This window comes from Trichoplax adhaerens, genomic scaffold (genome assembly GCF_000150275.1).
Source record: "Trichoplax adhaerens TRIADscaffold_14 genomic scaffold, whole genome shotgun sequence".
Lineage (NCBI taxonomy): Eukaryota > Metazoa > Placozoa > Uniplacotomia > Trichoplacea > Trichoplacidae > Trichoplax > Trichoplax adhaerens.
The window spans coordinates 1,336,560-1,363,892 of record NW_002060956.1 but is presented as its reverse complement, the minus strand read 5'-3'; the positions used below and the strand labels follow the sequence as shown (position 1 = coordinate 1,363,892).

The window sequence follows — 27,333 nt, the reverse complement described above, 5'->3', positions numbered from 1 at the left end:
ACAGTGTACAGTGCAGTCCTGTTCTTTTGTAACATATCACTGTACGGAGTGTACTGTACTGTACAGTACAGTACGGTACTGTACTGTATACTGTACTGTACCGAACCGTACCGGACCAGACTGTACACGGGCTGGATATTTTACGGCTGCTGACATCAGCCCACCACCTACCAACTTCTGCCTCCTACCTGAGGGCTGAGGTTGCTTTCTTCCACGATTCGCGTATTGACCTTGCGATAATCGCCTTGGTAGCAGTGGGGTAGATGGTGGAATTTGAATGCATTGGACGAGTTTTTTGACTTTATTAGCAGACTCTATTCCATGTAATCCTTAGTGTAGTTCGCCTAGCTTAGTCCATTGGTATTTACTTCTCTACCTATCTTGAATTAGATCGTTATTGAAGGATAGGAGGAAAAGTCCACTCTTCAAGGACAGTCCTTTTCTGAATTTCCTCATCAACTGCACCGATCATCTCAGACGCGTATTCAATTTGTCCATTAGCTGTACATTATCAAGTCCATCATGAAACGGAGAATCTTGTTATTTAGTGCAGGAGTTTTTCTTGTCATGTTCTTTACTATGCATATGGTTGTCGATCAAATGGCTCAGCCCGACACTGACAACACGATCGATGAAACAAAGGTAAGGTGTTGCTTTTGATGTCAGTCGTTACATCAAGAACTGGATAGTAATTTGTTCTTTCCGCTTGATGCCTAACCTAGTGCATAATATATCATCATCATCGATACACGATAGATGGATACGCTACTGTTGGTGTCGACAGATGAGTCGATCGATATTCATCAATTTTGACGAATCTTACTCTCCATATTTGGATAACTTGTACTAACTTAGCTGTCTTTTTGCCAAAACTACACATGCTGTCTGTAGAAGTCAATGTAAGCATGATAAGATAGAAAAGAAGAATATCCAGTAGTCATCAGTTTAGCTGCAACGCTATCCAGATTTAAGAAATATACGATTAGCTGGTAGAGATGAAACTGTAATTTCTGCTACAACTTGACATTGCAAACGATCCTATTCTACGGTACCTAATTGCATTATCAATGTCCAATTGTTTACATATATATATATATATACATAACATACATATCGCCTACAGAGCTAAGGGTAAAGTTATCATGGTAGTGAAATGAATTATCAACGAGAAAAGTGAAATGGCTTTTGATAGTAAACAGCATTCTGCATCAATACATTCAACCATAGTAGTAATAGAACTAGATCATTTTAGAAGATTATTGCTGGATAGTTAATAATCTACGAAAAAGGTTCAAGCGCTATAAACAATAAATATCAATACTGACTCAACCGTAGCTGTAACACAACTATTATATATCATTGTATAAGATTGATGCCATTTTCTTACTAAAAGATCCTATGTTAACGATCATCAATCATTATAATATCTCTTAAAATGAACTAAAAATAATACCTAATAATTGTTATTTTGAAAAAGCTACAGCTTAAAATTAATACTGTAATGCATAGCAGTGCTGTAGTGACCGAATGTAATTTGTCATTACAGCAGGCTATCATAATAAGACAGTATAGAACTATTGCTTACAAATGATATATTGGGCATTGGATCGGTCTGCTACCGTAGTATAAATTTAGCAACTTATTATGTACATGCATAATTATTTAAAGAATATCTTAGATATCTATTGTAATAATTAATAACTTCATTGAGTTATTTGCAATCGTAATGGAGATCAAGACAAAATTCTAGGCGCCTAATTCAATACAAGGGAAGAGATGAAAGGAGATTAAAATAGGCCTATATCATCATTCTATCATGTCATATTAAGTCTAGATAAACCGGAAAAATTACCTTTAGCTTGCACGATAAATGCTGAAATGACGTAATATGATCGATTTTAAGATAATCTAGACAAATTACAACGTATGTATATAATTGCATCAACAATTCACTATACAAAGGGTATACGATCATAATTTTTATATTATAGAACAGTCCATTAGGTTATGTAACATTGATAAGTATGAATTAAGTTACTTAAGAAGTAACAATTACTAATGTTTTGTATCTTTTTCCATTTACATACACGCTGTATAGAAAAAGCTCGTAAAATTAAATGAAGAGATCGACCAGTTAAAGAGTTCATTAACGAAAACTCAAAATGCGCTAGTGCCTGGACTAGACAATACCAACTATAAGTCTAAAGCATTAGTATCGGTTGACTCAACTGGTTGCGGTTTTGCACAGTCTGAAGCTGGTCTTTCAGCCGATATCAGGGTAATAGAGCAATCAAAAAACTAGATGACCAATGTAAAATTAATTGCGCAATCTTAGAAAGTAGCTATATTCCTCTTTTAATATATGCATACTTCATCGCTAATAGCTGATAGTTAATACGAGAAATATAACTAACTCAAAATTGTCGCATAGGTCAAAAAAATAATTTGCTATATAAGAATTTTACAATAAACTAAAATTTACAAATTACATAATTTCTACGTTATATTCTATCCGTACAAAAGATAGACCAGATTATTATACTGAATGTACTAGATTCTATCATGTCTATTTTTGCAAATAATATTTGATACTTCCGCTCTTACGTCTAACGAATATATTAGCAATTAATTATCTTACAATTCACTTATTTAAATTGTAGCTCTGTACTTCTAACCTGGTGTGTTATTGATATCTGCATATCATTATTTGTGAATCACCCGATTTTAGACAAATGTAAAGTTAACATTCAATGTATTTTAAGAATACTAATGTTTCAACATTGATTCGTTTCAACAGATGCTAGACATTTACAAAATCATACCATTTGACAATCCAGATGGTGGCGCCTGGAAACAAGGCTGGGATATTAGTGTTCCATCTGGAGCATTTGATAACGAAATTCTACAAGTATTTGTTGTACCACATTCTCATAATGATCCAGGTAAGATTATATACCATTTTGTCAACACTTTCCTCTCGAAAGTATTCAATGACTATACTAAAAACAATTTTAAGTATACTACATTCATTTCAATTTACCAAGTACAGTATATCTACCTTCCGAATCGATAAATACAATTTAGTTCCTAGTACGGCCAAAAAGCAGCAATCTAATAGAACGGTGGTCAGGCTCTTGATCTTCAATGTATGAATCAATGGCTAAAAATAATACATATCCATTGTATGAAACAGGTTGGATCAAGACCTTCCAACGATATTATATGGATCAATCTAAACACATTATCAGCAATGTTGTTGCAAATTTAATTGGCAATCCAAATAGAAAGTTTATCTGGGCAGAAATATCATTTTTATCGCTATGGTGGAACGATGCTAGTAGTAGTCAACGAGAATCCTTCAAGAGGTACAGCTCATTTATTTTATCGCTTAATGATTAATTTTTGTATTATATAACGTTACAAGAACATTTATAAATATAGTTGACACTCTGTCGTTTCCATATTTTATTTTAACGGATACAAGGTTAGTAAAAAATGGACAATTGGAAATTGTTACTGGAGGATGGGTCATGAACGATGAAGCAAATACCAACTATTATGCAATGATCGATCAAATGATTGAAGGTCATGAATGGGTACGGCTTAATATTGGTATCAAACCTCGCGTTAGCTGGTCAATTGATCCCTTTGGATATACGCCAACCATGGCTTATTTATTGAAACGGATGGGAATGGATGCAATGTTAATTCAGCGTGTTCACTACTCTGTTAAGAAATATTTAGCGCAAAAGAAACAGTTAGAATTTATGTGGCGCCAAAACTGGGGTAAGTTGAATAACTTGATCAATTTTACAATTAACAACACCGCCCTTTCAGATCCTTATTTTTATTTGTTTAATTTTGTTAACTGTTAGATCATGGAACCGATACCGATATTCTTTGCCATGTTATGCCGTTCTATAGCTATGACATACCGCATACTTGCGGCCCAGACCCAGCGGTTAGTTCATACTCCACTCTGCAAGATATTAATAATGATTCTACAGTACGTACTACTTAACATTTTTCTAAAATTTGATTTACTATTTGTAATGTCGATAGGTTTGTTGTCAGTTCGATTTCCAACGATTACCAGGAGGAGGCATTTGGTGTCCCTGGAATATTCCACCACAACCTATAAGTCCTAGAAATGTTCAGCAAAGGTAGTCTACTACCGCTATTGCATATAAATTACTATTTGAAATAAAATACGTGTATTACTGTTAATTTTTTTAACTAATTATATCTACGCGTATTGCTGAATCATCGTATTGTGTAGAGCAATGATGCTACTGGAACAATATCGAAAGAAGTCACGATTATACCGCTCGAACGTAGTTCTCGCCCCACTTGGAGATGATTTTAGATACGCTGACCCACAGGAACCAGTTCGACAGTTTACAAATTATGAAGTGCGTTTAAATTTTAAGATAAATGGCCAGTTTCAATTAAATTCCCTCGTGTGTTAGTAACAGTACCGAACTTTTTATCTTAGAAATTATTCCAGTATTTAAACTCTAAACCAGAATTAAAGGTCAAGGTATGTGTATGCACCAATTCATTAAGTAACCTTGATACTGGAACGTTTATATCTATTCTTAGCATCCTTGTTGCTTTCTTATATAGATTCAGTTTGGAACATTATCCGATTACTTTAATGCGCTGCTAAAAACAACGGGTAAGATAGTATTTACAATATTGTAAAACACTGTAATTGAGTCTTACGTGACTTAAATGGCTAGCCTTAAAATAGATGAAATTTCTTTACGTAGGCAAAAACGACGACGGCTCTCCGAAAGGATATCCCAAGCTTGGTGGCGACTTTATGACATATGCTGATCGGTTAGTTGATACGAAATTGAAAAAGCTTACTCTCACCGAAATATTGATAGATTTGTATCTTATTAAACATTTTAAAAATCATAGTGATGAGCACTATTGGAGCGGATACTATACATCTCGTCCGTTTTATAAGAACTTAGATCGAGTGCTCGAGACAAAACATCGGTGAGTAATCCTCGGCGAAATTACTTTGCAGACTAGTGATATATAGCTGAAATAGTGTGGTGTTGCCTTTACACAATATCATTAATTAAAATTTATTTTTATGTGTTCTTTTAGGGCCGCGGAAATTGCTTACAGTATTGCATCGAGAATAGCAAATCAAGAAAAGATTGCAAAATTTGCTACTAATCAATTTAATTTACTGGTAAAAAGTCGAAGGAATCTAGGTCTTTTCCAACACCATGACGGGATTACAGGAACAGCGAAAGATCATGTTGTTGTTGATTATGGCAACAGGTACCTTAATTTACGAATATTAGACTATTTGAATTCAGTTAATATTTACTACCTATATTATATCCGATAACTTCCAGGTTGGTACAATCAGTTGGTAACATGCAAAATGTAATAGCTAGCGCTGCTAAACTGTTGATGCTTAAGCACAAAGAATCCTATTCTTCGGACGAAATACGTTTCGATATGGTAAAAATTTGCGTATACTCTAATAGCATTATTCTTTATAAATTGAGATAATGGAGTAAGAGATAAATTGGCTTGGTGTATGGGATTCTGCCAGGTCTACGTGTATCTACATTAACTTTTAATTGATTAATGCTGATAGGATGAATCAAGAGCTTCTCACGATTCCTTGCCCGAAAAGCGTTTACTAAGTATAAGCAATACTCGGGTTGTAGTGTTTTACAATTCACTCGCCCAGAAGCGTAAAGAGCTGGTTTCGGTACACGTATCCGTACCAAATGTTAAGGTATTTCGGTGATGTTATAATAGGATCCTGTTTATCCGATTATGACTACGATAAAATCGGTTTCTTCGGATCTCGCATTATACCAAGTATATACGTTACTTTGCCATTTAAGACGGTACAGTATAACGTCTTACTATTTTCTCTTGCATTTTAACATTATTGATAGGTACTTGATGCAGATGGTAATAGCATTAAGTGTCAAGTTAACCTTCAATGGAAAAATAAAAATTCTCCTCGTGATAACAAGTTTGAGGTACTGTGGGACTTTATTGAATAGTTTTCCTTGAATAAACTGATATAATCTGGTGTTAATCTTTAGTAATGTATAATCGTTGGCTATAGGTACTATTTCCAATTGAAGTTCTAGGCCTAGGCTTTAGCAGAGTTACTATACAAAAAACAGATGGTTCATCAGATGGTTGTAAACCTTCGAAAACCTCTATTTACCATCATAAAGTTAAAAATGACTTAGTAAAAGGGTAATCAATAACACAGTGACTATAAAATCTTTGCATTAACATAAGACTCACAAATGCAGCTGTAGATACAGATAGGTACTATATTTAATCTTTATTAGCTTTGATGTTCGGAACGCTGATTGTGGGAAGCAATATATAACCATGGAAAATCAATTTATAGTAGCCGATTTTGACAGATGCACTGGCTTACTGCAGGTATAGCGACATGCAATAGATTTTAGAGTATAAGATTCACTTGCTTAATCATTAAAAGCATGATAAAGTATCATCTATTTTAATCATTAGAACATAGCAGATAAATCAACAGGAATTAAACGAACTGCTGAGCTACGATTCCTCCAGTATATGACCGTTTCAAGCGGTGCTTATCTATTTCTACCAAGTGGGACAGCAAAGGTTAATATGGAAAATAAACCTAATTACCTTAATTTTATTTTAATATTACTTTTATCGAGAATTCTATCAACAGCTGTATAATTCATTCCTTGGGTAATCCATTTAATCAATTAGGAAGTGCTTATTCAAAAACCATTTTTCCGCCATATTTCTGGCATTTTGGTAAAATATCTATTACTATTGCAAAATATATATATATCTTCTTTATAGAGCTAACATTACTACGTATATTAACTATTTTAATACTTTTTTTGTCTAGCGGGATGAAATACAAGCTTTTTACCCAAATGTTTATCATAATATAAAGCTAGCCAATACGAATGGTAATTCAGGATATTCTAGCTACGGTATCTATGAAAGATTTTTTGCTAATACCAAGATAAACTTTTGGTTTGTTAATTAAATAAAAGGAATCGACAGTAGAAGCTTACACATTCATAATCTTGTGGATATCAGGGACACTAGTAATCGGGTATGCATTGAAATTGATAATACGGTATTGACAGTCAATACTAAACTGTTTAAAATTCAATTACTGCATTTAATATTTTCCTACTAGGAATTAATTATGCGGATATCTACCAACATACGTAATACAAACAGAGAATACTTTACCGATCTAAACGGATTCCAGGTACTTCACCCTTACATCTTACATATTATCTTTTCATTCCATTAGAATACTGATGAAATGTGAAGTTAGGTTTTTATTGTAAATCATTATTTGTAGCGATTGATAACATATCGAAGTAAATGTCATAAGTTTACAGACAGCATTAATTAATTTATTCATTAGATGCAACGTCGTCGCACTCTTGATAAAATTCCTTTACAAGCTAATTATTATCCAATGCCGAGTATGGCTTTTCTTCAAGATCCTAAACTTAGGATGACTCTACATACTATGCAAGCATGTGGTGTCGCCAGTTTAAAACAGGGTCAGTTTTATCATGCTCTATATGAACTCGCTGCATGATATTTAATATATAAAAACAAATTAAAGTATTCGTCCTGTTTACTTAGTTTGTCTAAAAGGTTTACTGATGGAATCTTTACAGGTGAATTTGAAGTTATGTTGGATCGTAGGTTAGGTCAAGATGACAATCGTGGCTTAGGGCAAGGAGTTCGCGATAACAAGCAGACTCCTTATCACTTTGCACTATTACTAGAAAATTTGACTAAAAAACAGGTAATTCGTACATTGAATCAAATTAATCATTGCTATGCTTAATAACGTGTAAATCGAATTTTACGGCTTACCCGGTGTGGTTTCATTAATATCCATTTTATAAATTGCAATTAATTAATCAAGACTATGGTCAAGTCTAAGATCCCAATTGCATATCCTTCTTTGGTTGGTCATGCTGTTTCTCAGACTGTCAATCATCCTATTAACATCATGTTTGGAACTTCTGAAGTAATTCCTGATAGCTTACTTAAACAGTACTCACCGTTGAAATCCGGAAGTTTCCCATGCGATTTGCACTTAGTGACAGCGAGAACCGTACAAGGAGAGGGAGATTCTAAACCTACTGACGAAACAGCTGTAGTATTACATCGATATGGATATGATTGTGGATACGGTATGACACCTTTGCTTTGTTTCCCACTAGGAAGTAAGGTTAGTACTAAAAGCATCAGGAAACGATTGGTTCTTCTTTTCAAGCTACGATCACTATTCTTGTGTTGAGCAGTTATACTCACTTTTTGACTTAATAATTCGTAGATCGAATTCAAAAGTCTATGGAATCTTGGTGTACGTAATTTTAAGGAAACATCATTAACAATGATGCATGACGGAAACGAACGAGGAGGCGAAGAGTCGATAGATTTAACCTTGCAACCTATGGAATTATATACTTATAAAGTCAAATTTAGCGGATAAAATGTTTGCATTTGTTTCAATTTTATCAGTACGTATATAGTGAAAACTTTTATCCATAGTTGGTTAACAGATAGAACGTATCGTTCCAAGTAGATTTATGCTACACAATAGTACGTATTAAAAATTTGCGCATTAATTTACTAGATATTTAGACTACTTTTAAATGATTTGAAAATTATTATAATAATTTGGCACCGATGATCATTTACAAGGTAGATAGTAAGTTTTAGCTTCTAAAAATAGAAGAAAGAAATCTGAACGACAAAATCCGTCTTGGACAATATTGAACTGTACAATGCAATTCTAATTAAGTAATTAACATTGACATTTTTTAAAATTTGGTATGTAATTATACTTATGTAGCACGATCAGCGACGTATTTGTTTCACTCTTATAGAATAATATAAAATAAAATAATTCGATATTAATGTCCAGATTAAAATTAACATAATCAAAGCACACATTTGTAATTTGTCTTGAGTTGTTGCCAATTGCGATACGTATTTAGATTTTAAATTTACAACAGCATGATCTATGAGGTAGAGTTCACTGGCTAAATTAGAACTGCCAACCTAGAACTTTTTTTATAAAGGAATACCTTATTATGGGTGTACAATACTCGAACTTAGTACGTGATTTGAAATCTAGATCGTAAACTCAGTTTTATAGCAATCGGATCGGGAGATGCTACCATAGGCGTTGTCATATTCAGTCCTATATAATGTACACACTTTAATGATATTTACTTGATTGCCTCCTTTATTTTAAGTAGGTTATTCACAAAGACACTCAGTAATGTCCTTTAACTGATTAATTATTAAAATTATTACAAATTAGTTCTACAGTATAATGTTGTTTTAATTAGTAATTTTGGGATCATTTTGTCAATCTTTTACCTTCTCTCTCTCTATATGCATATATATTACCGCTAAATATAGGTAATATTCAAGTTATAGTTTCGCAACAATGCTATAGTATGAGAAGGAAGCAACTGCGCTAACCATCTTACTAAACGCTATACCATATGCCGTGTACCGTACAGTAGAACATTACCGTACGCCATCAAGGTCAGGCCCTGCAGTACTCTATACCAAGGCTTAAACTCTAATCCCGCATTTCCAAGCCTACAGTATTGAGCAGCATCATGCTTAAGCTGGCGAAGAAATGGCGCCTGCACCAACAGCTTCCAGGATCATCATCTTGGCATCGTAGCGTTATCGTTATGTTGACTGGATCATCCATAGCAATCCTCAGTGGGCATTCATGAGGTATTCTTTCAATGACATGTTATGTAGTATTTTAAGCTGTATGTTGCTTGCTTTAGCCATTAGTTTGTAATTTTTGACTAGTTTCAATTGCAAAAGTCATCATGATGAGTTCAAAGGGATTCTTGACTTGTTAGGTCATTATTGGCAATGTTACTTACATTTTTAGCTACAGAGTTTCGTCGTAAAGACAGTAAAGACAATCTCTATCTCTTTATTGTATTGATCTTTCTCAATTTCTTGCACTATAAATCAAATACGTCAGGCTGGCAATACAGTTTTACTATATGCGAATAGATCAGTCGATAAAAGTGATCAAGACGGTACCGTTTTTCGAACTAAAACTTACCCATTTTCCCAATTTTATTCATGATAAAATTTCATATTGCGAATATTCTCCTTTACTCACAGACAAACAATACTCGTACATCTATATACACTAGTTATGTAGGATTATGGGTTGATAGAAACTTTCTTCAATTAATTAATTTACGTTGAGAGACGCTGATGCATGATATTGATAAACTCTGTAGAGTTCGTTTATAATATGATATGAGAGATGTAGTAAGCCCCAGTAATTGTTACATTAGTACAACCGTGGCAAGGCATTATTGCACTAAAATTAAGTTATATTTTCTAGCTTAAAGGTCAAAATTTCTTTAGATTGACTGACTGAAAAAGTTCGAGTCCAGTAAAGGTTTAACGTTCTATCCAAAGCACCATTATGATGATACGCACTGGGTTATGAAAATAACATGATTCCAATTAATCAAAAATTGAATCTGAATGGATGCTTTAATTGTAGAACTGAAACTCTTATCGAGCAATACAGCTACATACTGTACTGTACTCTGCATTAAATGAATGCTGAGGATATTACAAATTATATAAAACGAGTAGGTTGCTTAAATTTTTGAAGTTACTGTTATGGCTCGAGCGGCGTTCCAACTCTAACAACAGAAAATCGACCAACGAATGTAACTGATCTGTAGTTCACTTAAAAAGAAAATTTTTAACGCTGACTGTCGTTAATACGCGTATAGCATCGGAAGCTGTGCATTTTCGATGTAAATTACTCCACCTAATAATAAATTAATGAAATAAATAATTGGTATGACAGTCTAGAGACAAACTGCATCAGTTTACTGACAGGAAAAAGTTGTGTTTCAGTATTATCTTGACTATTTGCATCTGAAATTCTTGTTTTACCATTGCATTATGTAGGCCCACTACAGGTCTTACTGTCGTTATTTCATATTTTGGATGACAGTGACGGCTGAAAGCTATGGTGACTTAAGCCACCACTTTTTGGGGATAGATTTGTAATTGCTTCGCAACTGATAGTGTGGTAAGTACTTTTTATTGATAGTAGATTACAAATGTAGATATAATCATACACCAACAACAGTTTGGGACATAAATTTATGAACTGAACGGTGAATGATGCATAATTTGGATATGATTGCAGAAATGTGATATAATACATTTTATGCTCTAGATAGTATCTGACACCACCAGCATAACATTTTTGATAAAATTTTTAATACTAGTAGCTATGTAACGTATCAGTAGCAATGTGTATACATTTGGTTACAGGGAAATTAATAAAATAGCGCTATTTTTGTAACTTCCCTTTAATTAATTGAGCGTAGTTATTATCAGGAAAGGATTATAACTTGAACATATCTACTATTACATTCTGAAATTGCTAGGTATCCATCAAGGCGATTGCGCCCTTTCTTGGCTTAGATGTATGCCGCGTTACAATTAAAGGTACGAGAGATGAGGATATTTATTCTATATATATGGTGGAATCTACATGAATAGTATTACTAAACTGACACAAGACAAAAATTATCGTAGAGCAACAACACTATTTATCTACAGTACTAGTACATTATTAACTACAGTACACTATAACTGTAAGAGCCTAAACGGTAGCTACACTAATTAAAAATAATTATTAAATTACGACTGCATTTGTAAATATATTCTATGATAGTGAAAGAACTAGATTGACTTACTGATTGAGGAATCTGTTCGGCTATACGAAGACATTTTGTCAATAGATAGTTGTTATAGTTAATTTCCAACAACTTTGTATGTTTTGGCAATAATTACGTTAAAATCCTGTACCTTGCGATGCAGGTGATGTGCACTATCCAACTGCTGGATGAATATACTTTTCTATGATCAGAACATATATCTAAATCTGATGCATCAAGTTTAGTGCTTAGCCGAATACGCCATAACTTTAACATTGTTACTTAATTATAATTGTCAGATCTGGAGGAAATAATGAGTGCTAATGTCTTTAATTTCGTGATTTAGATTATCAGTCACTCATGTCAGAAGTATGGAACAAAGTGGACTAGGCTTGCGCTTGTTTATATACTATACAGTACATGATCATTTACTGATTGGTCTATAAGGTTGTCGATATTGCGTATTTACTGTATTTCTTTAATGCACATCTGATATCGATGTATATTAATCTCATATTACACGGCACCGTTCCGTATTGTATGGCATACGTATACGCAATTTCGTACTAAATGATCTCAGGTTACTAGCACCGAATAAATTTACAATATCTACGATCTATCTTTGCAACTGCAGTAATACACATTCTAATGTCTGATTGATCATCTGGATTCGAACCGAACTTCTGTAACTAGCCAATGCAGATACCAGTCAATTCCAGAGGGAAATCTTTAGAAAGTACAGTATGTAAAAAATACACACGTGCATGTACAGTATACGAACTATTACATACAATGCTTAGGTTAGTCACTTAACAGCCCGACGTCGACTATAGCTAACAGGATATCATAGCTGTCGTTCTGTTAGATCTCAGTATCTAAGGTAATTGTACCCATTCACCCGCTAGGAGTACATATATACTGTAAGTATATATATATATGCAGATTAATGATATATCGAAACTCGCAAGCGTAGGTGACTTACAATCGAAGACAAATAAAACGTCCGAAGTTTTAATGTGCCCTTAAGAAATGACAATAGCAGTACGACACAGTATTATAATTAGTGAAGGCGTATTTTAGTACTGCTACAGCAATTCTTTTTACAATCAGCATCCAATTAAGGACGATCACACGTTTTGACAGTTCAAGCTGCTAACTATAACATTGCGCATCACTTGACTGCAAGTTAAAGATCTCCTGGAATGGAAAGTCTTACAGATTGATTTGTAAAGGAATACGATATTGCATCACTCTCAACAGACAGTACTGCACCACAAAACTAGAAAAAGAAGCAGTATCAATTAACTACTAACAGGATTACATTACTTACAAACAAGCATTCAAATTTTAATTCATGTCTACAATTCTAGTCTTGTACTACAACAAGAGCACAGTTAATGTTGAGCCGCACTTTCAACGTCTTTAAGCTTGCAGGTAGTTACGAGTGAAAGTAACAGGACAAAGAAAGTCATAAATCGCCAGTAGTAATCTATATTACAATGCAAAGGGAAGGTACTATAGCAATAGGGCCATACGATATGAAATTTTATTAGTTTACTGCAATACTGAAAATTGTATCATGTGATAAGGATGACTAAGAATTTTGCATTTCATAAAAGAGCAAAGAGATATTTTGATTACCATATTACCATTAACTCTTCCCAATTAACACTACTTATCATAAAATCGACTTTACTAATTACATCTTGATGTAAGTTTCCTAATCTTCGTAATCCTCTTTATCGCCTACATCTGCAACATCGCGCTTTCTTTTATCGCCGCGATAATCATCATCCTCATCACTGAATTCTTCCTCATCTTCATCAGCAACCTCATCGGCTTCATATGAGCCGCCATCTGACTCTTCATCCTATCATATAATGTACATCATAATACATAACGGCATCAAAATGAGAGCATTTTCAAATATTGATTAATCTTACACCAATTTCTTGCCCCAGATAATTCAAACCAACTTTATTGTCTTCATCGTCATCTTCTTCACTCCTTCTTCATCATCATCATCATCATCATCATCATCATCATCTTCATCTACGTCTTCACCTACTCCTTCATGAGAATCTTCTGATTGATCACTATCATCAATATCTACGTACAAAGCAATTAAAATGGATTAATTCAATGTAAATTAGCAGTATTCTTAGGCCTTATAAACTTAAACCTTCGTCGAACTGTTCATCATCATCTTCGTCATCGTCTCTCCCGTCGTCATCTTCACCACGTACAACATCGTCATCTTCATCTTCATCATCATAATCCTCATCATCGTCATCGTCTTCATCTTCTGACAAATCAACATCTTCTCCATCCCTAAAGACGGGTAAAAGTTATTATATAATTATTTTAAACCTACCATACTCTAATTTCATAGTTAACAAGAATTTCACACAAATGAAATATCAAACAAACTAACTTATTGTAACCATCTAAGACTTCCAAGTTTTGTAGCATATCAAACACTTTTTCCCGATATCCATCAGCAGCAGTGACATCACAGTTGTATAGATCCAAATTCTTCAAATTAGTTAAATTTTGCTAGATAAGGTGAAAATAATTCCTCAATTAAAATATTTTAAATGCATAAACTCGTCTAATGACTACAGCATGTAAGGTATATATCGGTACTGATGTAAAGAAAATGCCAGTACAGAATCAAACATAGCATGTTAGCAGACGTTGAGATGACGCCATACGACACGGATGATTAACTTTTATCTTACAAACTTACCAAAGGTTCCATGTCGCTCAATTCCGTTATGCGATTACCACTTAAATCTAAATGGACTAGATTCGGGCAACCGAGCAAAATCTCCAGACCAGATGAGATCCTATTGTCACTTAATTTGAGCTATAGAATAAACAAAGCAATAATTAATTTTATACAACATAGATATAGTATGCATTGTTGCCACAGTAGCTAATACAAATTGTAAAATATACTCGATAGTCCTTAGCTTCTATTGACTGCTAGACTATTAATGCAAGATGTACTACTATTAAAATACATTTAACCAACATGGGCATAATGGCAATAACAATGATTATAAGGAATAGTCTATAAGGCATGTTACGTATTTGTAGTACTATTGTTGTATGAAAATTGCATCGAAGCATAAAGTTGATCAGTTAGAATAATAGTATTCATTGGATTCTATCGCTAATACAAGTAGAATCAATTCTGCAGTTAGTAATACTGACTCTCTCCGAGGATTTCTAATCTGTATGCAACTTATTCCATGTTAAGGCAAATAATGTAGAATCTGAGCTAGAATTTTCACATGGTACTGTGTTTATCCTAACTCAATTAATATATGATTAAGTACAGCTGAGCCCATGGCCAGGGGTTGAAAAATTGAAGATCCTCAAGAAGTAGTGTATTAAATAAGGGATCACCGATGTACTTCAGTTAGTGGAATCATTTGTAAAATGAGTTTACCTTTACTAAATTTGGTAAGCGGGGGAAACCTTTCAAACTAGTCAAACCAACGTTATTCATCGACAAGACTGTAAGATTAACAAATTCGTCGAGTAGTCCAGCGATACTTGTAGTGCTTTGGCTGTTATCTAGAAACAGTTTCTTAATCTGCAATATGGATATAATAAAATAGAAATTAGGCATCAAACAATATGCATGAAAACAATTAAGTTCACCAGTTGTCAGTACTGTACAACTGATGAGGATACTCCGGTAATACAGAATAGAAATAAAAATAGATCTAATGAATTGCGCTCCAACTTTGCTAAAACTTAGTCTAGGTATAGCTTGAACTTGGAATTGGTTAAGCAGATATTTTAGCTCTGCTTTCTGCTTTGCGCATGAGATATCTATGCATATCACTTCCATTTTCAATCTCTATAATCCAAATTACTACAGTAGCAATGTTCATCTTTACTATTTGCATATTGTATCTCAATTCGCAGCTTGCATGATGATATACTGGGTGAAAAGTGTTTTATGGATTAATTTTATCTTAAGTAGATTTCGGTACCGACGGTGCACATTGTACTGTACTTTTGACCTCATTTACAATTGAAATTTACACTCTTCAAGGGAATTTATCAGCAACATGGCGAAAGTAGTGGCTCACTAAAGTAGATGTAGTTTTTAAAAGTACGTTTAGTACCATGCCTTTGCATCATGCATATTCTACTGCATTCGCTTGGACCATGTGTACACGCAATTCAACTTCGACCGTAATGTACATGATACATTACTGTAGTAGTTCAAGAATAATACAAGTTTGGGTAATACTCAATTCTAATTGTCATCATCATTTCTCGTAGTGATACGTATTGTAATCTAATTGGATTATGATGGTAGTAGAACTTGTAGAAGCCTCTCCTTTCCTATAGGGTAAAATAGAATACAGAACTAGTAATACAGTATATAATATAATTTGATCACCACACCTATCAATCAAACTATCTGAACATTTGTCTACCATATCGGTCTGTGTGTGTTAATGCCATCGAGTGGTGATTGATTTTGTATTGGTCGGTTAGTTTGAATTGACCATAGTACTATGCACAGTACTGTGGGCTGTAACCAATGACTGACTACAGTAGCACAATACTGTCATAGCGTAACTACCCGTCGTATACTGTACAGTACAGTGCTGTACTCATGGGGTGACAGTATGTACTGTAGCGAGTTTGGTTTGTACTGTACTCAAGGGGTGACAATTGGGTTTGTGAAGGGTGTACAGTAAATAGTATTACTCAATACCACCATCTTGTACTGAAGTAGCAATATCGACGTATTATCATGTTAGTATTAGGTCTGATTGATACTAAAAAAGAAAAAATTGAACATTTACACGCCAGAATGTAACTACAGTATAGTAAAATCGAAACAAGTAGATCAGATTGGATTTTCACCGCGTAGCCCCCATTGCCTTTTTTGTACTGCTGACCACAGCATTGTCAGTGCTGTGGATTGTTTGGTACTGTAATTGGATGTCAGTGTGTGCACGTGTAACATCGATTCCCGCCGTCTGAAACATACTGTTATTATCAAGATCGTGTCCATCCAGTCCAAGAGCATCGGTACAGTACAGTAACAATGTCCAGTCATGGAGTTTTTCCTGCTTGTCTGCCAATACAGTACGGGACAGTAGAGTACTGTACTGTATTCATGGCGGCAGGGGGTCATCAGAGACGCCAGATCCAGACACTGAAACTGATCGAACGATCATAAACGACGCTGTTGCACGGTACTTGTTTGATTGTCATACAGTATACTGTACTGAAGAGTAGTACGAGCGTGCATGCAGTGGACTTGTCTTTGTTGTTAGCCATCCCTTGGCAGCGGTGGTCGCGTCCTGAAATGAATGTACTGTACTGTACAGTACGTACATGCAATTGCCGTACTGTACGCAGAGTAGAAGACCAGTGAATCATAGAGATGAAAGAAAAGCACAAGCTTGCCATTGGTGTTGGACGACTTTTCTTGCAAAAAAAGACGTGCTCATTTTTTTTTTCTTGACGTTGAATGAACAAGCATAGTACAGTGTCAGACAAAAAGTAATTATGATCATTAAGACGGCATGTCGTCGGTACTGTGCAACACTGTAATGAGTTTAACCTAATAAACTAAAAGAACATCACAGAAAAAATGATTGGCTACACGGCACTGATTGTACGTACTGTACCGTACTGTGTACAGTACAATACCACGCATTTACGGACGGTAGCTTGTTGACAGTCACCTTACACCAACAACGTTTTCAAGGCAGTTTCAGTACAGTCCTGAAAAGCCATGGAAATTGTAGCTTCAAATAAATGAGCATACTCAACCACTAAATCATGACTAAAATGACTACCGCTTGTAGCTTTCGATAATCCTCTTTGAAAACTTAGTCGCAGAGTTTGAGCTTCACAAGCTAACATAGCAAGAAACTCTTAGTACCACCGTGCCAGTGCATGGTTTAAGATACCGATGCTTACAGCAATATAGGTAATTGTGAGTTATCAACTAGGCAATATTGAATTGAATTTCAATGAGGATGAAATAGGCGCTCGAACTATGAAACACATCTTCATCGACGAAAACATGCTACATTACAGTGGTGAATAGCTGTGAATTTATGCCTTCCATTTAATTAGCCGTTTGTCAACTACTCTTTTTTATCATGATAGGATCTATTCGCTAGTATACCGTAAGTACCGATCCAGAAGTTTGAACCACAAGATTGTACTGCAAAGTTAGCAGAACGTTTCAGTGCTAAATTGGAAGGTTTAGCTCAATCTTTTGCAACATTCGCAATGACATCATAACGAAAAATGAAGTGATCCGTTCTGTGTATCATCGCTCATCATTGCTGGATAAAAAATATCAATACTAAAGTTATTCGTAGACGTCTTACGTTGGTTGTTGAACGTGAATATCGAGCAACAAAAGAGTGTTAAGTGTCACTCAAGTGTCAAAGTATTTACAGATAGTACAGAATCGTAGAGATTAATTATGCATCTATATGTTAGTGCTAAGAGTCAAGACTATAGAGGTAAAGGAAATAAAAAAAATGCAGAGACAAGACCATGATATCATAACAGTAGTAGAAGCTGTCGCTTACAAGTGGTGAAACTCGCCATGATACAGTATCATCAATGCATAGTATTTGCACCTACTATATGTGTGCGTTCAATGAAGCAAATCGGTCATTTCCATACTGTGCTGAGTAGAGTAACAGTGATAGTAAGACAATATCAACTCTTTACCGTCAAGAGGGTCAACGAAGTTCAAATTGTCTACACAAATTACGCTGGTTTTTTATGAAGCACTTTGATGACTAGGAATAATTCTGCATCGGCGTAACGCACTGCAACACAGTTGTACACTGCCATTGAATCGTCTTCTATGGGTATTAGGACAACGTACTATCAAGGCATCGATGTCAACTACTACTAGTACGAGCGTGTAAAACGTGGTCATCTGCGCGCGAGTTTACGTCTCCATCATTGAATAGCTTGCTAGTCTATTTGCAAGATAAAAACGTGCCTACTGAAAGCTACTCTTCTGCATCAAACACTGCAATAGTGTAGTATGCTTACACTGTCAGCTTACTTCATTGACACTACACAAAGGACATTGATGGCTGCTCTTGCTAGAAACTGCTACAACAGCAATGAGTACAGTACCACATACTGTATACTACAATACAGTAGCAGCGTATGCGTACTGTAACACATTGAAATGAAGTAAAAACAAGTCTTACAAATGCGCTCAAGTATACGGTACAGTAGACGATGTCAATAGCGTGCAGTATGGGTTGACTGTGAGTCCGAAATGCGCCATACAGTCATCACTGTGAGTCTACCAGTAATACCATGAATGTGTGTAAAAATTGCGCGCTGGAATTAAAACATTGCTCTACGATCTTGTGCAGAACTTTTTCAGCACAAAGTATATTAACATTTTAAATAGATGTCAAAATACTGCAATCATTACCTTGGCAGGATCATTTTTTCCTCTCTCTAATTCAATACGTTTCTCCATAGCCTTGAACAAAAATTTGCCTACAAATGTCACTCGAGATGCAAATAGTGTGGCACTAGTCTGAAAGAGAAATTAGATGAGTACACTTTGGTGTTATTAATTCACTGCTAGCGCTGTAGTTTGCACTGTATACCACTATCACGCAATGATCAGTGGTATAAAAACCTATTGATACTTGACTACTGTCCACAGTGTGCGTTTCCTGTCGAACTTCTTTCTTTTACAGTATTAGTACTGTAATCTACAGTACGACTGCCCCTACCTTTCTGCTGCACCTAACAGCCCAGTACTGTACTGAACAGTGTACTGTACAGTATGTACTGTAGGCTACAGTCGTGAGCACTGGAAGATTCTGTACAGTACTGTACAGTACTGTACTGTACTGTACACTGTACAGTATGTCTTGTACTGTACAGTGTACTGTACACTACACTTTTACAGTAAAAATCTGACTGGTTTTTCATGCTGTATTGTACTGTACACTGTAGAAGGCTCAAACGGTGACGGAAAATAGCACGTTCTGTACTGTACCGTACTGTACTGTATAGTACGAAGGCAAAGAAACACAGTACTGTAGTCGTCTGTAGATACTGTACTGTAGTAAAGAAAGAGAAGAGCGGGAGAGCCGGAGAGGGATGGAGACTGCAAGTGCAAGTACTGTACACTGTACAGTACAGTACTGTAGAGGTCATAGAGGTAAAAAAAAAAATAATAATAATGCTTTACTGTACAACAGCTAAAACAGTAAAAAAGATGTCAAGAAAAAAAGGACGCGCTTCAAGCTACGGTACGGTGATGCACTGTACAGTGTACAGTACAGTGTACAGTACAGTACAGTACAGTACAGTACTGTACTGTACTGTACTGTAGTGTAGTATTTTCAGTATTTTTAGCTGTGCTTTGCATGAAGCTGAGACTAGACTGGAGCCAACTGTGCCATTCCATTTTACAGTACTATACTGTACAGTACAGTACATTACATCATTTAATTCAAGAGAAAATTCGAAATTTCTCCATAGCAGTCCCTGACTGTGCCCACGTCTACTGTACATTATACAGTACAGTACAGTACTGTACAATAGTGTACATGGTTTTGCTGCAAGCGGTACGATAGAGTGAACAAATTAAGTGACACGTTGCACAATGAATACAAAGTTGTTACACACGACCGTACATCACAATCAAAGTGTTATGCTTGTTACTTGCATTATAGAGATTTTGTCTCCACTACTGCACAGTACGTTAACAACTACTGGACTGCCTCGTTAAAAGAGGAAAAAGTTCGCGAGTTATTTCCCCTGTTGTATATAATAAATGATTTAAATAAATAAATAGAATAATCATACAGAAAAAGATCTTTATTCTTGTTCTATAGTTAATACGGAAACGGCATAGAAAACACTTAAAAAAAAAACACACCGTACAGTATTGTACTGTACTGTACACTGTACTGTACAGTACTTGATGCGCTGCAGACGCTACACCCTGAAGCCCATTCCAGAGAGACTAACTAAATTGTTTTCTTCTAACTCTATGGCACATACTGTACCCACAGTACAGTAGTGTACTGTAAACTGTCTGTAATACAGTACTGTAAACAGGCACAACAAGTCTCATTCAACCATAGAGGAAGAAGAACTTGGCACCTCTATGCACTCGATTGACTCGACTCACTCTGCTCTCATACTCGGCCGCTCTATGCACATGAAAATTGCAGTTTCAGTTCAAACTAAAATGAAAACTTGAAGTAAAATGGATTTCTAAACGTAACAGTTTCGCATCCTTTTCACTAAAGGAAGGCAGCAAAATCATTACCTGATTGATGCACCGTACTGTAAAAAATGAAATACCTCTCTCGTGACTGCAAAAGCATTATTAACTAATACCCAAAAAATGTAATTAATGGTAAAGCGTTTTCAGGCTCATCTTGAAAAGTTTCGGATATTAATCTCATCCATCATTATATAATTTGAAATAATAAGGTGGATGCATATACATATAGTTTCTCATACATGGCCGCTAACATACAGTATATACTGCGCACTGCACAGTACCAGTTGAATATCTCACTCGTGATACTTCCTGTATTTGCACTGTCTGAACGCTTCAATATACTTTGCTGCTGTGGCAGTCATGAAAATAACTTATATAGATGATAAGCTCTACTTTAGGAATTATTGTTATGAGTGATAAAGTAAATCCTTATGATATTATAACGGAATAGTCAATGTTTCCAGTAGGTATTTGAAATATGAAAATTTGACAGAGCTCGTAGTCGAGATAAAATTCTGTATGAAATTGTTAATTACTTCAAATGATCGTATATGAATCGTGATATATTATTGTCAAAATACTAATGGCGCAGTCAACATGTTTACTATGACTAATAGAGCATATAAGTGGAATAGTTCATCAATAAAAAGTGACGAGAGTTATATTGCATATTTGTATTGTGGGTAGTGTGCGTACTTCGCAAAGATTTCAGTTACTGTACCGTAGGCTAGGCAAGTAGTCTTACGGATTAAAATGAAATTTTCTCTAGTTAAGTACTGTGTTGTTTCTTGCTGCGCAAGGATAGTTGTGACAGCTGCGTATGTAATCAATTTGATTACGACGCACTGGAAGGATTCATGGCAACATTTATAGCATTAAAGCATAACGGCGCAGTCAGAAATAGAATTAATTAATGTATAACACTATCGATATGTATAATAATTAGAATTCATACTGCACAATGTACAATCCATCTGTAACATAGCGTTGATAGTATCTAGATTGTAGACATTTTGGTGCGATGGACTACCAGAAAAGACCTTGTTTAGTAGTCCATCGATCGTGCTAATGCAACCGTGTTACAAAGTCTGTGTCACGCACGAAACACGATTGCAGTAGCACGATCGATGGACTACGAGTGTATTTGTACACCAAGCCGATTGGTCGATCGTTTTGCCGCGTCGTGCTATCGTCCTACAGTACAGTATGTGTTGATGTTACACTGGTGTCATAGTGTTATTACGTTGTGTATTGCTATTGAAGCATCTCGTGATTGACGTTGCGGTGATCGTGTTACACTATCTTACTGCAGGGAGGCAGAGCAAGGTTATGGCGGATGAGCATAAGTTCATTTCTTCGGGGTGGAGAGCTGGGCCATGGACTACTAGAAAAAATGCCGGTGTTTTTCTAGTAGTCCATGGCTTAGTTAAGCCAGGGGAGAGAAGTACAATTTTTTTTATTGGGAGAGCTAGATTAAGCCGGGGAGAAGTACGAATTTGTTTTCCTGGGGATAGAGCTAGGTTAAAGCCGGGAAGGGAAGAATTACAAATTTTTGATGGAGAGCCAGGTTGAGACGAAGGTGAAGTACCAATCTTTTTCTGGTCTACTTCCTGCTTACTGCAACCACTAGCTACCGATGGCCACAGTAAGATAGGTAAGGGTATTTTAATCAAGCGAATTGTTTGCCCTTTCTAGGAAATAGTCTGCCTACAATACCTGGCTGTAATAAAGAAGATACATCACGCCAACAGTAGATAAAAATTTATTTAACCTGAGGATTTTAAAACAAACACAAGTACGAGAACAAAGATAATGATCAACAGGCTTTCCGAGGAAAAGATATGATGAAGTAACAGCCGAATAATTCCGGTAGCTTGGACGGCTATGATTACAAAAATAATAATGAATAAGATAGTCATGGGTTGAAAGGAAGTCAACAGCCTCCTTCCTTTGACTTCATTCCTTTTCATGATCATTTTCAGTTCTTTTTGCAACTGATCTTTCAAGTTGTTAAGATAAGAGTGACCAAGCTCCTGTTCTCCAATCTTGGGTATTTTTTTATAACATTGAATTGCACTTTCAACTATACGCCGATGCTCTTTCAATAAAGCATCCGGAGAAACGTAAGATCTCGTCGGCCCACAAATCTTGATGATATTATCAATTTAAATTATGGATTACTCGATAGCGTCATGCTAATATTAATCGCGTCTAAAATATCCTTTACCTTTTCTATTTCCTTATTGTAATAATCTCTGGCAGTCATCACTGCAGAAATATGATTAGCTTCAGCGGTAGCCTAGAGTCAAAGAAAAACATTTTAACAGTCACTTCCCAAATAAGCCTATACAAACAAATGGAATGGTTTTATACAATATAGAGAATCCATGTTGCTATTAATTCTAATGCGAATAGATTAAATTATTGAAACAACTTTAAAATTAGCAGCATTGTAATAGGTATCGTTGTGTAGTAATGGTAGTATATTTAATTCAATTAATATTATGTATAAATTGACTCATTGAGCAACGTTCATAGAAGTAACTAATATTCTCTTATGAGATTCGTTAATAAGTAGCATCGCAATTGAAGATACCAACCAGAAAAATCGTTTTCGGTGATGGTATCTGATCGTCAGCATAGATGTCCATAAATACCTAAACCAAACAATTATACCATTATTAGAAAGACAAACAGGCATATCCTAGGTGTTATACGAGTATCCATCATCGAAACTATGATATTGTTATATTTTCTAATTTATTCAATTCATTATTATCAATCATAACTGACTTAATTCAATAGTAAGTAAAGCATTATAATTCAATTTTTTTTTTAAGATGATGATGTTTATTGTGTATGGTGGATGTCGTATTAAATGAATTCATTTATTTATTCAATCAGTCGACATATAGTAACTCCTAAATAGATGTAAACCATATTATCAATACTTAACTTAGTATTACTGACCTTAAAGTAATGAAAAAGATCTCTACATGTAATGAGGCGGCCGTTAACTTTCTTAGGCGTTAAATTCTCTTCATCGATCAAATATTTAAGTAGCTCTTGCACATAATTAACAAACTCTGGCTCGATATCTGCAATAGTAAACAATAATGTATAACTTTTCTCATTTAATTAGAACGTTTGACATGTCATAAAAATCAATCATAGCATAAATATTTAAGTAGAAGCGAAAACCAGTGAAAATTTTATCTATTTTGCACATTTTATAATGTAGTTACGAACATTATCTAGACATTAATGCATAGATAAAATATTCTCAGATATCTGGACTAGTTTATTTATTTATAAGAAGAATTAAATCTACTGTATCTGTAAACCTGATAACTCTCCTCTAAATTTGGGATCAGTGGCGACCTTAAAACCAGGATGAGGCAATAGAAAGCATGTAATTTTCTCGTAGCAAGACTGAAGATGAATTCTTAATTGCTTTTTTTCCTCAGCTAAATTTCTATTCACCTACCGATAATTAAAAACCATCTTTACCTTTATCATCGTTTACAACTTATTTCATCTAATCAAGTGCCTCTACATAATTCTTAGCATAGACGTATCTATCATAACTCGTAGTATGTCTTACAGGTTTATTATCATCCAACTTTAAACTATGAAATAACTTTTTTCATATTGAAAGCTTCCTTTGTCTGTGTAGCTAAACTAAGCAGATCTCAGATACGTTAAGTTTATAAAATTTTCTTTCTACAACTGATAACTCAATGTGCAATACTTATATACTCATAGTAATTATAAGTGGATTATTGCAGTGTAAGAGCAGATCATCAGTTATTTTTTAAATTTAGAAACCTGCTTGCAAAAATACGGTAGCTGATAGCAATCTAGTTTGATGTCAGAAAAGAATTCAACGTGTCCCCTTGCTGATACATAAATAAGTAATTGTGGCAATGATCTCAATCATAAATGTTTCCTAAATAAGTAGCAAAAAAGTAGTGACGTTCAAATCATCGTTGAAATCGTAACTATACCTTCATGCAGTCTTCGAGCAATTTCTGGCCTCCATCCTTGCCATAAGCGTATTCATATGGATATGACCAATCTCTCACCAAGATATGCAAGGTCTAATAATAATAAATTTCGCTAATAATGTTTCGCGATATATGTAGGCAGCAAAATTACATTATCAAACTACTTCAAATAATGATCACGATTACAGTTAATATTGCCATGATATCGTTTAAAAATCTCTTAAAGACCGATCATGATATACGTGTACGTATAGAAATGAAACCTATTCATAAGTGGCATACTTGAAAAGGTGTTTGATTGGTTTCTTTTAACGCTAATCGTCCATATTCCGTAAACACCTGTAGCAATACATTCTGGTTCACTTAATTAATGTTATCCAATACTTTCATTTCACAATATCATAAAGATATCTATTTTACTGTATAGAGGAAAGCAACAAATATACTTCCTTATGACCGACCTGCAAAAATTGTAAATCGTCATCTTGAATATTGCCAGGTAAGTTATAGATCTAAACACAATTTCGTAACAAATGCAAGAAAAACAATATGATAGAGGCACTTGAATGAATACTTGCGTTATATCCAGGAAAGATTAAAATAGATTTTTATTTGTGCTCATTTCATTAACGATATTCGTAAGCTGTTTATTAATGTCATACAATTTTCCTACCTGTACGGAACTTAATAAAGTGCTTAAAGCAAAAATAGTAGCACATTCTTTGATTATACTTTTAGAATCAAAGACACCTTGAGTATCCATTAGCAATATTGCTATCTGTAAGGCAATTAAAGTATGAAAATTAGTCAATGTTAATAGAGAATTAAAATAAATTTATGATTAGAATACTGTATTTTATTTTTATCACAATAACGAGTTTTTAATTTTAGATGAAGATTAATGGTATAGCTAACTAACCTGTTGCCCATTGGATAATTTATACATAATTGGTTTATTCCAAAGCCAAATGCCGGTAGTATGACGATTGGAACCAACCGACCAAGCAAATCCGTCGGATGTATCAGAACAAGAAGTAGCAATTTCCTGTAAAATAAATATCGTTAACAACTGCTGATGACGATTTAATAAAGCTCGTACGTTATTATAACAATATTGTATTTTATATTTTATACGTTTGCTACGAAAAAGATTAGCTAATATAGGAGATCACATCACCAACATTTCAGAAAAATACTGTAATTGATCTAGTGCGGTTAAAATCAAGTTAATCTAATTTTCTAGTACTGATATTGGGTAACAATTGCAACAGCAATTACAATCGTATGATTAAATTACTTCCAGCTTAGCACAAATTTACTCTTATCAACTTACATTAGTAATTAGATAATGTAAAATGAAATTTAGAAGAAAAGATTTGCCTCCACGAAATGCACCAGCTACAGATATCAAAACAACATGAACGTTTTTTAATTCCTTGGTCAATAGAATCTTCATCAAAGCACGATGATTTAGGGAGAACGTATGCTTGCCAGTGGATGATACAATTTGAACGGCTTCACCTAAGTTTTTATTTGCATAATATCCCAATCAAGCATCGCAGATGAATTAAGGTTCGTTATATCAATTCATTAAGCCTATTTAACACTTAAATAGTAAGTAAATTTTATCAGAAGAATTTAAAATAAATAATAAACTGATGTTATTGGAGATTTAAATGATATTGATGCATTCTGACTAAATCATTAGTTATGTCACTCTAGTTTTAAATTTTTACGCAACAGTATCCACAACAAAGTATGCAGTTAATGATAGAGAGCATTTTAGAGTAACTGACAGAGAAGATTACCTTAATTATATATTTTTTAATCTTGAATATATTAATTTATAGATAACTTATCAATGTCAAGCGATACGAAGACGATATTTCTTTCATTGTACATGGGTTACTGAACTACTTTTACAGTAATTATATAGCACAACATTTGCTACATATCTCGATTCAGTTCCATATTTAGCTCTATAATTGAGTAAAAATTGTTTTGAAACTTTAGATACTTAGCACCTATGGAGGTAAGTAAAATACTTCTGTATCCTCTGATAAGATTTATCTTTGTAGTATGCAGAATCGATGCATATCATTTAATGTAGGTCTAGAATTAATCTCCCTGTCTTGATGTGCATATCATTAAACTGGAGTTGTACGTGCTCAAAATAATTAATCTTGAAAATTTAGGTGCTAGCATTTTCAATCCCTAATACAGCTCAATTTTGATGTCATGAAATCGGAAAGTACTT

The 27,333-nt window shown here is 34.6% G+C and overlaps 2 protein-coding genes across 2 annotated transcripts; one reads left to right on the top strand and one right to left on the bottom strand.

Moving 5' to 3' along the window:
* Positions 1-522: 522 nt before the first annotated feature.
* On the top strand, positions 523-8,530 carry TRIADDRAFT_60265 (uncharacterized protein; the record flags this gene model as incomplete). Its single annotated transcript, XM_002116269.1, has 27 exons — positions 523-642; positions 2,099-2,278; positions 2,798-2,942; positions 3,194-3,365; positions 3,485-3,786; positions 3,876-3,961; positions 4,063-4,163; positions 4,280-4,412; positions 4,496-4,540; positions 4,627-4,678; positions 4,773-4,842; positions 4,927-5,007; positions 5,122-5,301; positions 5,379-5,487; positions 5,627-5,770; positions 5,937-6,023; positions 6,113-6,249; positions 6,348-6,444; positions 6,535-6,645; positions 6,760-6,807; positions 6,905-6,968; positions 7,056-7,117; positions 7,205-7,279; positions 7,442-7,583; positions 7,704-7,834; positions 7,958-8,266; positions 8,372-8,530. 27 exons carry the CDS (start codon positions 523-525, stop codon positions 8,528-8,530), a joined length of 3,342 nt encoding a protein of 1,113 aa, XP_002116305.1.
* Positions 8,531-22,835: 14,305 nt separating this feature from the next.
* Positions 22,836-26,589, bottom strand: TRIADDRAFT_30624 (uncharacterized protein; the record flags this gene model as incomplete). Its single annotated transcript, XM_002116173.1, has 11 exons — positions 22,836-23,216; positions 23,297-23,368; positions 23,670-23,726; positions 24,040-24,167; positions 24,414-24,552; positions 25,077-25,169; positions 25,359-25,415; positions 25,538-25,588; positions 25,750-25,854; positions 25,996-26,121; positions 26,410-26,589. Coding segments are annotated over 11 exons (1,389 nt in total), but the record flags the coding sequence as incomplete, so codon positions are not given.
* Positions 26,590-27,333: the final 744 nt, after the last annotated feature.